Genomic DNA, 17,505 nt, shown 5'->3' with positions numbered 1-17,505 from the left:
TTTCATGGACACTGGGTCTTTAAAGGAGTACTATAATGTGAGGTGTTGGAATTTCAGGTGTCCCCCGAGCAGCTCCTCAGGTGGAGCACACCTTGCACTGTGGATCCCCAGACACCAGGACTTGAGTCAATCCTTTGCTGGGATTTTTATCTCTGCTCCAGCACCTGCAGGAGTTCCCTCAGCCCTAGCTCAAGCTCACCTATTTACCAGAATGGGCACTTAAGATGTTTAAAGCCCATAATTGTTCTTTTAGAGCCCAACTCTTGAATTAAGTCTTTACAAAAGCACTGGGTTTGCAAGGATTGCTTAATCAATAAGAGAAATTTATGTCAGGCTCCTTGTTTACACCGCTCCTTGTGAAGTCAACTGGGCAGGATTTTCAGCATCCTGGTGGGGCTTTCAGATCTATTTTTAGATGATTTGGACAAAACCCAGAAGAAAAATATAAATCATTTGCTTCACAGCCTGCAAGAGTGTTTTTTAATGAGGTAATTATGTTTTTATGGCAGTTTAATCTCTGCTTTCATCACTGGAAGTTGCATTGCTGGTTTGTTATTTCCCAGGATAACAAGTGTCACTATTCCCATAAATACAGTCACCTCTTCCCAGGCTGTGGCTGAGCTCCTGTCTGTGCCACCCTCACAGGAACAATCCCATCTCACCCTGCCCTCTGGCAGTGGGAAGCCATTTCCCCTGTCCTGGCACTCCAGGCCCTTGTCCCAAGTCCTTCACATCCTTCCTGTGGAATCCTTCAGAAGATGGGAAGCCACAAATGGCCACCCCAAAACTTTCCCTCCTCGAGGCTGATCCTTCAGTTACTCCCTCAACCCTTCAGTATTACAGGGTTATTTAAAATACAGTTTATTCTCCTTTCCTGTATGCCCTATTGCTGAGCAAAACACAGCAATTTTGAAGACTATTTCTTCAGGCCCCTGGGAAATCTCAGTGGGAAGTTGTTTTCCTGGCTGAGATTTCCAGCTATAGAGATGATCTGTGAGGAAGCATCCAAGTCTTTGGCTGGGTGTATAAATAACTGGGATGGCTGAAAACTCCTGAGCAGCTGGCAGTGCTGTGGGGCAGCCTGGGCTCCAGCCCTGGGCCTGGAATGGCTCTGGGAATGTTCAGTTCCTGCCTCAGCCCCAGCCTTGGCCTGAGTGGGGCTGGATTTGAGCTGCTCTTTTTGAGCTGCTCTTTTTGAGCTGATCTTCACCCCCAACTCCTTTTTGCCCATGCAAATGCCACTCTCAGGCTCTTTCTCCACATTCCCCAGTGTATGTTAAGATGCTGATGTGTTGTTGTTAGAGGCAAACTTCCTCCTACCGCACAATCACTGAGGCTGAAAAAACCCCCAGGGTGCTGAGTCCAGCCATTCCTCCAGCACTGCCCAGGCCACCGCTGACCCTGTTACCACATCCACTCATGCTTTGAACCACTCCAGGGATGGGGACTCTACCACCTCCCTGGCACCTGTGCCAGGGCCTGACCTCCCTTTCAGTGAAGAAATTTCCCCAAAATCCACCCTGAGCCTCCCCTGGCCCAGCCTGAGGCCGTTCCCTCTCCTCCTGTCCCTGTTCCCTGGAGCACAGCCCGACCCCCCGGCTGTCCCCTCCTGTCAGGAGCTGTGCAGAGCCACAAGGGCCCCCTGAGCCTCCTTTTCTCCAGGCTCCAGCCCCTTCCCCGCTCCCTTCCCTTCCCTGGATATACTCCAGCCCTTCTTTGGAACTCCCCTGTAGTTTATTCCTTAATATTGTGTTTCTCCCACCCTCCCTGCACTGCTGGGGTCTGACTGTGCCCTGAGGTGGCAGGTTTGTCACTATGAGGTGACAGGTTTGCCATGGTGCCTCTCCAAGGCCTCCCTCATCCTGGCCAAGGAGCCAGGCCTGAGCCACCAGGTCATGGAGCATCAGAGTGTGGCTCTGGAGCTGTGTCTGGGGCATTTTGGGGAATGGAGAGAGGAGAAAGGAGAGGAGGCTAGGCCAAGTCCTAGATTTTGCCTTCAGCTCTTCCCCCTGTGAAGCCTCTTCTTTCCCACACCTGACCAGACATGAGCATGTCTTGAGCAGCCCTGAGGATGTGGCACTTGGGGACACGGCCAGTGGTGGCCTTGGCAGTGCTGGGGAAGGGCTGAACTCGACCTGGGAGGGCTTTTCCCCCCTGAGCCCACTCTGTGTCCCCCATCCTGTGCCCTTGCAGCAGGGCCTATCCCGGGCAGCAGAGGAGGAGCCATCCCTGTGCTCAGAGGGAAGGAGCCGGGGGTTCTCCAGCAGCTCTGAGGGAAGGGAGGGATGGGCTGGAGCCAAGGTCAGGCCTGGCTGAGCTCCTGCCATGAGGCAGAGCAGCAGCTGGGCAGGACAAGGCCCTGTCCCCTGGGATGTGCCTGGCAGGTCCCTGCTGCTGCAGCAGCTGCTGCTCCAGCCCGGGGATGGACAAGGTCCTGCTCCTGCCTGTCCTGGGAGCTTGCACAGCAGCATTCCCTGCCAGCCTGCTGCCTGGGGTCTTGTGAAAGTCACAGGGACTGGAGCTGTTCTGCTGCTGGAAGGGGTTTTTGTTCCACTCCCTGCCCTGGCTGGATCCTGGCAGTGCAGTGCCTGTGGCACCCCAGGCTCCTGCTGAGGCTTTTCCTGCCACTCTGGAGTCAAGCATCCACCCTTTCCTGGGAGAAGAACCGTCTCAGCCTGTTAAACAGCAAGCTTGAAGTGGGTTTTGCTGCTGATTTGATAGGATCTGTTTTCGTGCTGTTCTATTTTAAGTCTCTTTGCATTGGGCTTCTTTTTCCCTGGGTATAAATTTTACATGATTCCTTGAAACTGCACTGGAAATATGGAAAAGAAAGAAAGAATCACTGGAATGTTGTTGGTGCTGATTTCCAAGGGCAAGTGTGTTAAAACCAATTCCATGGAAAATAGATGAAGAACAGTCATGGTTTGGATTTACTTAAGAACAACATTTTCATCTCTCAAAACAAAGCTGATGCTGTACTTTGTTTTATTTATAGAGGTTTTTCAATAATCTGATTAACTTCTGCTGAAGTGTGAAGCAATAAAGTAGATTACAAGCAAGTGCAGGAAGAGTAAGTGTGGAGGGCGTGAAATTTGGTGCTTTTTCTCCTCAGTTTCCAGTCCTGATCCCTCATTCCTGTGCTTCACACATCAGCAGGACTATGCAGTGGCTGAGGGGCTTTTCTGGTATAAAATTCCAGTTTGGGAATTAATGCTGATGAGTTCATCTCACTGCAGGACTTTCTTATTCTTTCAAGGCAGGATTTCAGAGCTGGGGGGCACACCAGGGCAGTTGTGTTGGGTGATAAAAAACCTGATGCAAACCAAAAGTCCAACTTTGCTGTTTTCCTAATTATTATTCAGGACAGTTTTCATCTTATCTTCAAGGCCTTGGAAGAACAAGGAATTTCATACAGAGATCAGGCTTGGCTCTTCACAATAATTATACTTCAGAGAGACAATTTTGGTTCTTACACATTTATATTAAAGCTGAAAGAATTAAAAACTGCTTTAAAGAGACTGCCTCGGGCTCCAGGTTCAAGAGAAGATGCAGAACCAGTCCTCATCATGTGGACATCACCTCGTAATTGTATTTTTCCTGATTCTCTAATTAGTTTTTTGCCTGATTCCCTCACAAGGAGCAGGAATGGCTTTTGCATGGAAAAGTAGTGGTAGGTGTGCATTTTGGTTTGGGGTTGATGTTTGTTTTTTGTGAGTTTGGGGTTATTTTGTAGAAACATCCCAGTTTCTTTGGCATTAGCACTCAGATGACGGAATCATGGAATGGGTTGGGTTGGAAGGACTTTAAAGACCATCCTTTTCCACTTCTCCATCTGCTTTAAGGAAAGGTTTTAAATCTCAGATGAGAAAAGTTGAGCACCTAAAGAGATATTTTTGTGCTTAGACATACCAGGAAACACAAATCTTGGGTCATTTAGGAGCCCTGCTTTAAATACCCAAATTTGACATTTTTGTTATACCCATGTAAAAACAAATTATTTTCTGCTGGTTTTACAGAGTAATAAACTTGGTTTATCCAAGTCCAAAGAAAACGTCCCTTTTGGAAGTGCAGTGTGACTGAAAACTCCAGGCTGAATTAGAAATGTCTCAATTCTAGTTAAGCTCAGAGTTCACAGTAACTTTTGGGTCTCTGTAGGCAGGAAAACACAGGGCCCAATGATCCATCTCCAGCTTTTGAACCTTCAGAAACTCCAGAATTGTGGAAAATCCACATCCCCAAGTAGTGTATCAGTAATTTGGTTTTGCTTTTCCCCACACGCAGACAGGAGGCAAAGAAGGTCCTTTGTATGAAGTGAAATGTTGTGCAGGGTCCAGCAAGAGGGTGAGGGTGGCTTTGTCCCCATCCTGGGGACGATGTGGGGACAGCAGGAAGGTCCTGGGTGAAGCCCAGGGCTCTGGAGCTGAGCCTGGGTCTTCTTGAGCACCGAAACTCCTGCTTTGAGCTTTGCTGGTGTTTCACAGCAGAGTTAATGTGTTAATTAGCCTATGCTAATGAGCACCTTTTTAGCACCGGAGACAAAGGCTGCACTTGCTCTCACCTGGGTATTACTGGCAGCTGCTGGAACAATGCTCCGTGGGTTTGTGGGTTCCTACGCAGCAGAGCCTCCTCGGGGTTTGCCTTAATGCTCATTTGCCTTAAGAAAGAAAGCTGAAAACTTCTGTGCTCTGCGCTGAGTTCAGCTGTGAGGGGAAAATCCCTCCTGAGCTGTGCAATGTGCTCAGCTGAGCCCTCCCTGGCCCTGCAGTGACTGTCACAGGGGGTGACACTCACTCCCCGTCAGTCACATCCATCTGGTGCTGGATGGCCCAGGGCAGAGAGGAGCCCCTGTGCAGAGGGAGGCTCCTGGTTGCCACAAAAATGGATTCATCTCTATCTTTCAAAGGACACTGAGCCTTCCCTGGTGGTGCTCTGGAGCATGGTGGGTCCTGCAAAGAGTCCAGAGGAGGCCGTGGAGCTGCTCCCAGGTCTGGGACACCTCTGGAGCCAGGCTGGCAGAGCTGGGGGTGCTCACCTGGAGAGGAGAAGGATCCAGGGAGAGCTCAGAGCCCCTTCCAGAGCCTAAAGGGGCTCCAGGAGAGCTGTAGAGGGACTGGGGACAAGGCATGGAGGGACAGGACACAGGGAATGGCTCCCACTGCCAGAGGGCAGGGCTGGATGGGATATTGGGAATTAGGAATTGTTCCCTGTGAGGATGGGCAAGCCCTGGCACAGGGTGCCCAGAGCAGCTGTGGCTGCCCCTGGATCCCTGGCAGTGCCCAAGGCCAGGCTGGACAGGGCTGGGAGCAGCCTGGGACAGTGGAAGGTGACCCTGCCATGGCAGAGGTGGGATAAGATGCACTTTAACATGCCCCCAGCCCAAATCATTCCAGAATCCTGTGACCAGCAGAGCTCCTGCGTGCTCAGCAGAGCTGGATTTGTGAGAGGCAGGAGTGACCTCCAGTCCTTTCAGGGGGGCTCTGTCTCTGGTGAACTGGAAGGCTTTGGAAAGCTCTGCAGTCTGGGGGGCGTTGGGATCTGAGATTTCCTCGGGCTGTGTTTTGGATCTTTTCTCCCTGGTGAGCTTTCTGCATAAAGCAGTTCCTTATCGGCTGTGGAGAAGAGATTTTGGCTGCAGGGGCTTTTTTCCCCCGATGCACATCGCTGTGCCAAGTAATTTCCAAGCGTGAAGATGGCTTTGATATCTGCGTTCAGCGCTGGGGCCGTCGCGGAGCCGGGCAGGCTCGGGCTGAGCCCGGGGCTGGGGACAGTGCAGGGCTGGGGCTGCCCCTGCCGCCCTCACAGCGGCTCCTGCCAGCTCAGAACCTCGGAGAATGTGTCATGAAGGGGCTTTTTGCAAGTGGAGCCTTTCCTTGAAGAGAGGAAAAAAATCCTGATGGAAGGAGCTGCCTTTGAAGTGGCTCCTGCTCCTCATCCGGTGCTGAAAGGGCTGTGAAGTTGTGTGAAACAAAGGGCAGGTTCTGTTTAGAGCTTGCACCATCATTTCCTCCCCCCGAGAGTGCTTTTTTCATCCTGCTGTGCTGTGTTTCTGTTGAGAATGTTGAGACTCATTAGCTGCAAAAATCGGGATTTCTGTGGAGGAGACTGTGAATGAAATGACAATAAAATAATTTCATCAGTACCTAAGAAATCCATGTGAGCGTTCAGGATACCTGAGCCTAAGCCAGCAGCTGAAACAAAAATCTGGGTGTAGTTCTATTTATTTCCAAACAGGGGGACATTGATATTCTGCCTGAACAAAAGAGTTCAAGTGACAGGACCCAAGGTAAGGGCCTTGAGATGCTTCCCTGCTCCCCTTGGAGAAGGGGGCTGCTCCCCTGCCCCAGCCAAGCCTGTGTCCCTTCAGCATCCTGCTCTCTGCAGGTGACGTGTTCCCTCTTCCTCCTGGGATTACACCTGGGATGTTTCATGAAGAATAATTACATTTGATCTAGGAAAAGATGAATGTTGAGGAGGAGGGAATTAAAAAGAAATGATAAAAAAGAAGCAGCCTCAATCCCTCGTGGTTATTGGAGTGGGAAGGGAGCACTTTGTCAGAGTGACACTGAGTCCTCTGGTGAGTGTCCTCGGCTGGGGCTGGGCCAGAGCTGTGCCTTTGAGGCTGGGCCAGCAGCAAAGGGATCCACTGGTACATGAGACAGGCTCGAGGATGTGAGGATGGCTGCCAGGGATACTGTGCCTGCCTTGGGAACAGGCTCCAGAGTCAGTGCTGCCGCTGTGCTCCGGGCTGGCCCATGGCAGCTGGCCCCTCGCTCTCCAGGCTGGACCAGGGAGCCTGGTGTGTTCCAGGAGGAGCTGTGGAGGGGGGCAATGGTGCAGCAGTCTGGGGACTCATCTGGGGATTCAGCTGAGCCTTGGGCTCATGGGAAGGAGCTGTGCCTGTGTTGAGGTGATCCCAGTCCTGACTCTGAGCTCTGACCATGGGCACTGCTGGTGTGGGACTGGGGCATGAGACACCCTGAGACAGAAAGTTTGGTCTTTTTCATGGAATCGCAGAATGTGCTGAGCTGGAAGGACCCCCAGGGATCACCAAGAGCCACTCCTGGCCCTGCACAGACACCCCAACAATCCCAGCCTGGGCATCCCTGGAGCTCCTGGAGCTCTGGCAGCCTCGGGGCCGTGCCCATTCCCTGGGCAGCCTGGGCAGTGCCCAGCACCCTCTGGGGAAAGAACCTTTCCCTGATCTCCAGCCTGACCTGCCCTGGCCCAGCTTCCAGTCTGCTTTTCCTGTCCCCACAAAAAGCTGCCCCATAACCCTGCACTGCCAGCCTCTGAAGGGGACAGGCAGGGAAGCACGAGCCAGTCAGGGGGCCCTGGCAGCTGTGACAGCTCCCAGGGACAAGGGGGACAAGAAGAGCCTCCAGTGCAGAGTGAAGCCACAGCTCTGACAAAATCCCCTCATTTTCTGAGGGTGTTTGGATACTGGCTCCACCCTTGAGCTCTAGTGGAGGTGTCCTGCCCACAGCAGCTGGAACTGAAGCCCTTTAAGGCCCCAACCCAAACCAGTCTGTGATTCCATGATTACTGGTTTGGGGCCAAAATGTGTCAGTCAGTGTGTGCTGAGACCCACCCAGTGGAAGGATTCTTTATCCTGAGGATCCTCCCCTCAGCCTGGTCAGACAGGCTGTGTTTCCCTGGTGCCCTGTCCTGACACTGAAGGGCTGCTGTGCTTCCTGGGGTAGCCTGGAAGGATTTTAGCAGGAATTTCCCCCAAAGGGAAAAGGCTGGGGTTCTCCTGGCTAGTTCTGCCCTCCTTTGTCCTCAGGAGTTTCAGGAACAGGAGGCTGTTCCTGACTTGCATTTTTGGGACCCTGGGAGCTGCCTTCCATGCCAGGCTGCTCTGTGCACAGAGACACAGCAGACCCACAGCCTTCACTGGCACCCATCTGCAGGGTTGTTCTCACACTGACTCCTCTTCCTCTGTGTTCTCCTCATGACTGGAGTGGAGTAACAGCTGCTTTTCCTGGAAGCATGGAGTGTGGAGCATCCCGGGCTCCTTTTATATCCTGATGCTTTAGATCCTTAAATTCTCACGGCTTAAGCTCTTTATTTCTTGTTTTGCTGTGCTTATGAGAGGATCTCCTGGGGCCCTATTGTACAACAAATACAAATAATCCATGAATAAAACAGCCTGGCTGTTTGTACTGCTGGCAGTCTGCAAGGATTGCTCCCAGATAACGTTTTGGGATATTACTCATTTTGATCTCTGCCTTCTACCAGCGTTTCTCTGCTCAACAACACTGCAGGGATGTTGCCCTCTGGAAAGAGGCTTCTCCAGATTAATTTCTGATTTTTCTACCTGTTTGCTGTCTGCCTTTGGCAGAGTTTCAGTTTCTTTCAGTGCTTTCCCTGCCCAGCCATGGTGAGTTCCTGCAGGTTCTGGGGTAGTTCAGGTGTTGCAGAGGGGCACACACAGAGGCTGCAGTTATTCCTTGTCAGTGCTGCCCCAGGGGGAGAAGCCCTTTAAATTCACTCATAGCATGTTTAGTTTTATGAAGTCTTTGACCTTAAACTTCTAAATGAGCTGGGATGTGAATTGCAGACTGGTAAAAGGAGATTTGAATGGGAAAAAGCCCCACTTGCCTGCCTGGGAGGATGTGATGCTCTCACTGGGGCTGCTGTGAAACAGGACCAGTTATGTTAAATACAAACTGGTGCCTTGAAGCAAGGCACCTTTACTGGTGCAAGGTGCAAGGCACCTTTACTGGTGCCTTGAAGCTGCTGCACTTGTTCCCCACTGGGAGCTGCCCTTTGGGGAGCCATTAATTCATTAATTGGTCTCCAGTAATTCCACAGGACTGATAGGGTGTGGGCACTGCAGATTTTCCTCCTTAGATCTTTTCCCTCTACTTTCTTCTTCCCCTGTTATGTGCAAACACCATGTTTATTTTTCTGTATTAGCTCCTCTACTGTTCTCCTCTCTTCAGTAATTAACGGTTGATTTTCTGCTTGTCTCTTGACCTTTCTTTTGCCAATCCATTGAAATCAGAGGAATTTCTTGTCCTTTAAATATCTGCTTAAATGCCACGGGTAGAGGTCAGCTGGTTTAGTTCTTGACATATTTGGAAGATGTTCCTGGTGTTCATTTGTTTCTCTTCTAGTTATTTCTTAGTAAATAACCTGGAAGGTTTGCATAGCAAATTGGTGTAGAAATTACTTTTCCCTCCATGGAACACACAGAAATGGGTGGTAGGTGAGTGATACATTGATTTTTATAGGCAGGGCAGAATTCACTGATGTGGCAGTCAGGATCTGAAGGACTAAAATGTTCCTTCTCTGGGCACCCTGTGCCAGGGCCTCCCCACCCTCACAGGGAGGAATTTCTTCCTCCTGGTCCTGTCCCTCCATCCCCTGTCCAAAGTCTCTCTCCATCTTTCCTGCAGCTCCTTCAGGCCCTGCAAGGTCACAATTCAGTCACCCCAAAGCTTCTCCTGTCCAGGTGAGCATTCCCAGCTGTGCCAGCCTTTCCTCCCAGCAGAGCTGCTCCATCCCTCTGCTCATCCTGGAGCCTCCTCTGGGCTCCTGCAGCAGCTCCAGCTCCTGCCTGTGCTGGGCCAGGGCTGGGGCAGCTCTGCAGGTGGGGTCTCACCTGGGCACAGGGGCAGGATCTCAATCCCTGCCCTGCTGCCCACACTGGGATCAGCATTTATATTTTCCAGTCCACAGTGTGCAGAGACAGCAAAGGAGTTCATCTAAACTGCAGATTTGCCAGAAAAAATTGCTCTATAAATAAAAACAAATTCCAAAAATAAGTGAAATAAAACATCAGTAGAAGATGAAGGGGAGGGGAAGGATGGAAGCCAGTGGATGTGAGGAGTGAGCAGTGGATTTGTTCCATGGTCAAGTGCTTGTGTTGAGAGGCCTTTTGTCACCAGTGATTCCTTTGGAGAGCAGCCCTTGGAGGGCAAATGAGAATAACTCCAGAAGCTCTCTGCCCCCTTTCCAGGAGGGAGCTGGATCTGGGAATCTTCTCCACATCCCCCCTGGAGGGGACAGACGGGGGGTCGGGCTGTGCTCCCAGGGAACAGGGACAGGAGGAGAGGGAACGGCCTCAGGCTGGGCCAGGGGAGCCTCAGGGTAGGTTTTGGGAAAATTTCTCATGGAGAGGTTGTCAAACACAGAACCAGGCTGTGTAGGATGTGGTGGAGGGGTTTACCAGCCCTGTGGATGTGGCACCTGGGGACATGGCTCAGTGGTGGCCTTGGCAGTGCTGGGTCAAGGTTGGACTCGATGTTTTGAGGGCTTTTCCAAAATAAATCCTTCCATGTTAATGTGAGAGTCCCCTTGTACTGATGATCCAGCTGGAGGCACTGAAACACCTGTAACTCATGGGGAGGTTTTGTGCCTGGGGAAGCAAATCCAGGAGAGAGAGATATTTCCTGCTTATTGTGCCAGTGAGTTAAACTCCTGTACAAACAAAGTGCCTGGGATCTGAGGTCTGCAGAGGGAGGATTTGTGTGGCACCAGCTGGCTCAGCCCAGGTGAACAGGGCAGATTTCCTAAAGGAACAGGTTTGCTTCAATCTCTCAGTTCTTGGAATAAAATAATGATTTAATTTCTTTCTCCTGTTTGAATCTGTGTGCAAGACTGGAACATCTTTCCTGGGTCAAAATGAGATGTCAGTGGGATTTTTACTTTGTTCCTGGGTGAGAATGGGATGTCAGTGTGATTTTTCCTTCATTCCTGGGTCAGCATGTGATGTTAATAGGATTTTTCCTTTGTTCCAGCAACAGCGCACTGTTTACAGGCTGACCCTGGTGAAAGCTTGGAACGTGGATGAACTCAAAGCTTATGCTGACCTGATATCCCTTGGGAAACCAGACTTCATCGAGGTCAAGGTGAGCTGCATGGAGCTGTTTCAATTTTTTTGTCCCCGTTTCCCCCCTGCCTTTAGTCTAAACTTTCTGAGTAATTAAAATTCTTCTGACGTGATGCATAAGAAACTCCTCTCTTGTTTTTAATATTAGTGAACAATAATTCACATTCGGGTGGTGTTTTCTAGTATCCTGTATGTACCTTTGGAGCAGGTTTCCCTGTGCCACAAACCAAACTTTGTACCAGCCAGCCTTGATTTCTCTCCAACAGAATCATCACTGTCTGGCCTTTTTTTGTATTTCTGTGAAAACAAAGATAAACAGCTATTCCTTCTTTATATCAGCTATCAGTTGAAACAAAATATTCCAGGTTCAGCTGGTAATTTGGGGTAGGATTCTTCCCATCCTAATCTCGAGTTTTGCCAGGGGAAAGGTGAAAGGTTCAGTGATGTGTTTGTGTTTGGCTGGGTTTGAGGGCTGCCAGCAGATGTGAGATACAGCAGGGAGGAGGGACTTTATTGTGGGCTTAATCAAGTCAGTAAATAGAGCCTGTAAAAAAAGTTACAAACTTGTACAGAAGGCACCTTCCCTTGTGCTCTGAGCATTCTCACCCAGCAGCTCCTGCAGAGCAGCACAGCTGTTTGTGCAACTCTGTGTTTGTGCAACTCTGTTGCTCCTGGACTCTCCTTTTTCTTTTCTCATTTCCTTCTCTTGTATAATTTTTTCAAACTTTCTTTCATTTTTTTAACCTTTTTAAAAAAAATTTTCCAACTTTTTTTTGCTGCTGCTATGAAGAAAAAGCCTGGATTTTGCTGTGAAAGTTTGACCTTCTGTCAGCACGGAGAGTTTTTCCCTCTGGGTGTGCTGCTGAAGTTGGGAGCTTCATCCCAGCTTGAGTTTGGAGTTTGGTTTGGGGATAACCCCTTGGTTTTCCATCTTCCCTGGATGTGCAGGATCCTGCCAGGGAGGGGAGGGCAGGGATGGAGCAGAGGCTGTGGGGCTGGTGCTGCTGAGGCTGCTCTGCCCGGGGCATTAATGTTAATTAGTGAGATGAGGAGGTGCCAGTTGATGTTACAGCAGGGATTCCCCCAGGAACTGTCCAGGGCAAACATCTGTCCCTGCAGGGCACGGGCTGCTCTTCCCTCTGCCTCACAGTGTCACAATCCTGCTTTTCCAGAGCTCTGCCCTGGAAAATTCCTGCCTTGCTCTGCCAAGGAAACACATGAGTGGTCACAGGTGTACTCCTGGTGCTCTTCCAGCTGGGACAGGGATTTACCTGGATCTGAACCCTGTTTGTGGGAGCTGGGACAAGGATATTCATCACAGGGATATTCCTGGATCTCTGAACCCTGTTCTGTGAGCTCTGAACACAGCTCCCCTGTGAGCTGGGACAGGGAGGGGCTGGATGCAGTGGGATGGTGGCACTGGGGGTCCAGTGTCACACTGTGCTGATCACACAGCATTTGGGACTTGGCAATTTGCCCCAAAAGACCTGGTATTTTTGACTGAAAATAATTTTTTGTGTTCCTTTGGGAATGAAGCATATTTGGGGTGTGGATAGGCCTCAGCATTCCTTTCTGCAGCCCCTCAGTGTGCCAGGGTAAAAAGCCAAGGACCAGGTGGTGCTCAAACCAACCCTCAAGGAGGGATGGGGACATTCTGCAAAGCTCTGCCTGACAGTGGGGCTGAGCCTGGGGATTTTCTGGCTGAAGACTTGGGATAAATGACGTCCATTTCAGATGAAGGCAGCTAATCCAGTGTTGTTCCAGAGAGCCTCACGGGGTGGATGGAGAGAGATTTAGATTCTTGCAGGGCTTAATCCTTGTTCTCATTTCCATGAGTGGCTCACAGTGCTGTGACTCTGTGGGACCCCATTCTCCCACTTAAGCCAATAGTAAAGGGAGACTCAGTCATTAAAAATGCATCAAATTGATTTATTGCCTTAATCTGTCACACTTGTAAAGAGCTGATGGTTGTATTTAAGGTCTGGAATGTGCTAGAACTCCTTTTCTTCCCACGGTGCCCTCTTGGAGTCCCATGAAAGCCAGAGGTTTGTTTGATGTGCAGCATTTTTGTGTCCGGGGAAGGGAACGGAGCTGGGAAGGGGCTGGAGCCCCAGGAGAGACTGAGGGAGCTGGAAAGGGACTCAGCCTGGAGAAAAGGAGGCTCAGGGGGCCCTTGTGGCTCTGCACAGCTCCTGACAGGAGGGGACAGCCGGGGGGTCGGGCTGTGCTCCAGGGAACAGGGACAGGAAGAGAGGGAACGGCCTCAGGCTGGGCCAGGGGAGGCACAGGGTGGATTTTGGGGAAAATTCTTTAACTGAAAGAGTGGCCAGGCCCTGGCAGAGCTGCCCAGGGAGGTGGTGGAGTCCCCATCCCTGGAGGGATGTGAAAGATGACTGGACATGGCACCTGGGGACATGGGTTAGGGTGGCATTGGCAGTGCTGGGTCAGTGACTGGATTTGGTCTTAGAAGTCTGTCCTTGCTGAATTCTAGAATCATGGAATGGTGTGGGTTGAAAGGGACATTAAATCTCATCCAGTGCCACCCCTGCCATGGCAGGGACACCTTCCACTGTCCCAGGCTGCTCCAATCCCCAGGTCCAGCCTGGCCTTGGGCACTGCCAGGGATCCAGGGGCAGCCACAGCTGCTCTGGGCAGGGTGAAGCTTTGGCACTCAGCTCATAGCAGTGGTGTGAGCTCCAGCCTGAGCAGAGCCTTCCTGCTTCCTCCTGTCCCTCAGAATTTAAGGAAGAAACCCAAAGCTACCAGGCTGGCTCTTTGTCCCAGGGCTGTCCATGGCACGGTGTCTGAGGGCAGGACTGGGGCACAGCTGGGATCCAAGTCATGGCACAGAATCTTCCCAAGCCTTTGTAAAGGTTTTCAGCCACTAGGAAGCTCTTTCCCTGCTGATTTTCCTGCTGATTTTTTTCATGCAGTTGGATAATCTCAGTGTCCAGCCCAGCTCAGGCTGCTGTTCTGGGACTGCAGCTCCTGCTCTGGTACCTGAGGCCTGGCTGCAGAATTGAAGAGACCAAGCAAATGTGTACAAGGAAGGGCTGGGGGGGTGTCTGTCCCAGTCTGCTCACTCTTGTCAAGTTAAACAGTAAAGACTGTTTAATTGCTTAAAATAATGAGGAAAATGAGCTGTGCCTTAATGAGTTTTTAATTGCATGCAGCAAGAAGCGATTGCCCCCACCTGTCCAACACCCATTCAGGATCCTGCTGCCATCCCAGCTGGAATTTAGATGAAGAGGTGAAGCTGAATCACCCATTCTGGTGCCTGCTGTGAATAAACCCAACAATGTATGATTTCCACACCTGAAAAAAGACCAGCATTGGACACTTGCTGTTAGAGAATCACAGAATCATTTGGGTTGGGATGGACCTGCAGGACTGAATCCAACCACTCCCAGCACTGCCAGTGTCCCCAGGTGTTAAATCCCTCCACGGATGGGGACTCCAAACCTCCCTGGCAGCCCCTTCCAAAGCCTGACCACCCCTTCCATGAAGAATTTTTCCCTGGTGCCCACCCTGATCCTCCCCTGGCCCAGCCTGGGGCCGTTCCCTCTCCTCCTGTCCCTGTTCCCTGGAGCACAGCCCGACCCCCCGGCTGTCCCCTCCTGTCAGGAGCTGTGCAGAGCCACAAGGCCCCCCCTGAGCCTCCTTTTCTCCAGCTGATCAGTCCCAGGTTGGACCTGGTGGTCCTGGAGGACTTTTCCACCCTGGATAATTCCATGGTTGTGACCCTGGAGCAGAGGGGGTGGCTCAGCAGTGGCTGTTCCTCTCTCCATCCTCACAGGGCTCATGTGGAGAGCTGGGGTGAAAGGCTGGCCCTGTGTTTGAGTTCAGCTTTCCCAGGAGGAGTTGCTTCCACTTCCAGGGAATCCCTGCCTATTTCCAGGCAGTGCAGCACCCTCTGCCATGGGTGTGGGGGGTCTGGAGAGCTGCTGGGAGATACTGGGGCTGTGCTGTACCACCAACCATCCTCAGTCCTACCTGCAGACTGAGGCAGCACAAAGGACTGATGGCCTTTGTTAAATCAACTTGAAAGTGGTGATGAAAAGCAGCCAAGGAGTTGAATCCTGTCTGAACCCACTGCAGCAGGAGCAGACGTGTGAAGCCATGTGGCTGTAATTTGAGGGGTGCTGCTGCTCAGCTCAGGAGTGTTTTCATTGCAGAGATGGCAGTCAATGTGGCATTGAGGCTTTTTATATTTGTCTGGGGTCATGGCTGGCCCAGATTTTAAACAGTGTCTCTGTCACTCAGCAGCTTGGCCTACACTTTGTTCTCTGTTAATTTGCACGAGCCTCAATTAAATTTATAATTTGTGGGCCTGGAGTGAAGAGAATTGTTTTGTTCAGTAATTAAATTGGGAAGTATGGAGTGTGAGTGGAGAAACAAAGCACTGTCAGCTGTAGTTGTTTCCTTCAGAGCCCTGGGGATTGAAGGGATTGCTGGCTGTGTGCATCCCGGGGCAGCAGCCAGGTCCTCGGGGCAGGAATATGCTTCCCTTGCTTCCCACAGCACCAGCAGCCACCCTGGCACAGGCTCTGAGCTCACTCAGCTCCATTACAGCTGAAAATCAGCCCTGGGCCCAGCACAGGCAGGGGCTGGAGCTGCTGCAGGAGCCCAGAGGAGGCTCCAGGATGAGCAGAGGGATGGAGCAGCTCTGCTGGGAGGGAAGGCTGGCACAGCTGGGAATGCTCACCTGGACAGGAGAAGCTTTGGGGTGACTGAACTGGGGCCTTGCAGGGCCTGAAGGAGCTGCAGGAAAGATGGAGAGAGACTTTGGACAGGGGATGGAGGGACAGGACACAGGGAATGGCTCCCACTGCCAGAGGGCAGGGATGGATGGGATATTGGGAATTAGGAATTGTTTCCTGTGAGGGTGGGCAGGCCCTGGCACAGGGTGCCCAGAGCAGCTGTGGCTGCCCCTGGATCCCTGGCAGTGCCCAAGGCCAGGCTGGATGGGGCTTGGAGCAGCCTGGGACAGTGGAAAGTGTCCCTGCCATGGCAGGGTGTGGAATGGGATGGGATTTAAGGTCATTCCCAACCCAAGCCATTCCATGATTCTGTGAACTCCACAGCATGCCCAGCACAGTTGCTCTGGATGCATCCTGGCAGAACCAGGAAGAGCTGGGATGCTTTTCAAAGGCTTCTGCATTTCAAGGTACTTGGCCAGAGCTCCGTGGATTAGGCTGCTCAAACACCCTTATTAAGCAGGTAATTAAGAGGCAGAATCGTTGCTGTTCCTGCCGCAGGGAGGCTGGGGAGAGAGCTCTGGGTGAACAATGGGATCCTTTCCTTTTTAATTCTTGATGTCTTAATAACTGTCTTCATGTATTACTGCAAAGCAGAACGTGACCGCCCTCATCAGCTCCGCATGGGTTTTAAGTGCTATCAGCTGTTAATTAACTCCAGTTTGAAGAAGTTTGGGAAGTTGAAAGCTGCTTTCCTTCGGTGTGCTGAAAGCTGATTCCCATTGATTTGTGCTAGGAATTAATCAGCCAGCCAAGCACTCACTTATTCCATTTGCCTCTGTGCTTTCTTTGCTTGTAAACGATACCTTTGTAGTTTACTGAGAGCATGAATCACGTTGGAGCTTCTGAAGAATTTTCCCCCTCTATACTCATACATTTTTCATGCTGCTCAAATCATAATCTGGATAATGAGTGTGGGGAGAATATTGCTGTGTGTCTCCAGCTGAACTTTGGGGATCCAAACCCCTGATTTGCATGGCTGGCTGCTCTGATATAACACTGACTAATAGAGAACAAACATGTTTCAACTCTGGGTTCAGACTTACAGAGCTGCCCTAAAAAAGCCTGAATGTACATCCCTGGTGAGCACTCCTGGCTTGTGGCCTGTCAATCTTCCTGCAGGCTGGCTCTGAGTTATGGTGCTTGGGCAGATTAATGGGAGGAGTCCCTCATAAATTTATGGGTGAGAAAGTAATTGCTTCCAAAACTTGTACAGTTCCCAATTAGCAGCAGGCTGTTGCTCCTGCAGCCCTGTGTGTGCACTGTGCTCTGGTTGAAAGTGTTGGCAAAGATGTGTCTGCACATTCTATGTCCAGGGAAATGCAGGTAAATCAGGAACTGGGAGCCTGGTGGCAGCTGGAGCCTTGCCATGGTCATGCCACACATGAACCTGGATGCAAATTCCATTTAAAGAGGTCAAAGTCTTCTTCCCAGGGGAAAACCAGGAGCAGGCCAGACACAACATCAGTAAAACTGTGTTGTAAAGGCTGGTGCTTGATGGGATTTTGTGACTGCAATAAAAGAGCTCAGCCCAAGAGCAGAGAGGCTGGAACCACCCAGAGAGGGGGGCAGAGGGGCTGGAACCACCCAGAAAGGGGGGCAGAGGGGCTGGGTGGTGTCTGGAGGAAAAGCCCTTTGTTCTGTTTGTTCTTTGGGCACCAGGGTTGTGACCAGCCCTGGGATATGGTGTGTGATCTCCTCTCAGGGATGGCAGATGAATTGCTGAGAAATTGGCAGTGAATTATTTGATTGGAAGGAATTGATGGGGATCATGATCCTGGCTGTGAAATATTTTCAAGCAGACATTAAAAGACACCCTAAAGCTGAGCAGGGTTTGCACCCCAAGTGGGCAACACTGAGTGCTCACCACCCACCGAGCTGCTTGTGCTGTGGGCAAATTACAGGGCAAGG

At 51.1% G+C, this 17,505-nt stretch overlaps 1 protein-coding gene across 5 annotated transcripts in view; it reads left to right on the top strand.

The window, feature by feature from the left end:
- Positions 1–17,505, top strand: part of LOC135283685 (S-adenosyl-L-methionine-dependent tRNA 4-demethylwyosine synthase TYW1-like) — a 99,694-nt gene that overhangs the window by 59,841 nt on the left and 22,348 nt on the right. For all 5 annotated transcript variants that reach the window (XM_064394726.1, XM_064394725.1, XM_064394723.1 and 2 more), the window contains one exon: positions 10,746–10,856. In XM_064394726.1, the coding sequence (XP_064250796.1) occupies positions 10,746–10,856 (111 nt within the window). The remainder of the gene's footprint in view (positions 1–10,745; positions 10,857–17,505) is intronic.

The sequence above is a fragment of the Passer domesticus genome, chromosome 19 (genome assembly GCF_036417665.1).
Source record: "Passer domesticus isolate bPasDom1 chromosome 19, bPasDom1.hap1, whole genome shotgun sequence".
Classification (NCBI taxonomy): Eukaryota; Metazoa; Chordata; class Aves; order Passeriformes; family Passeridae; genus Passer; species Passer domesticus.
Note: the sequence above shows the minus strand (reverse complement) of the source record. Positions and strands in the feature narration are given on the sequence as shown.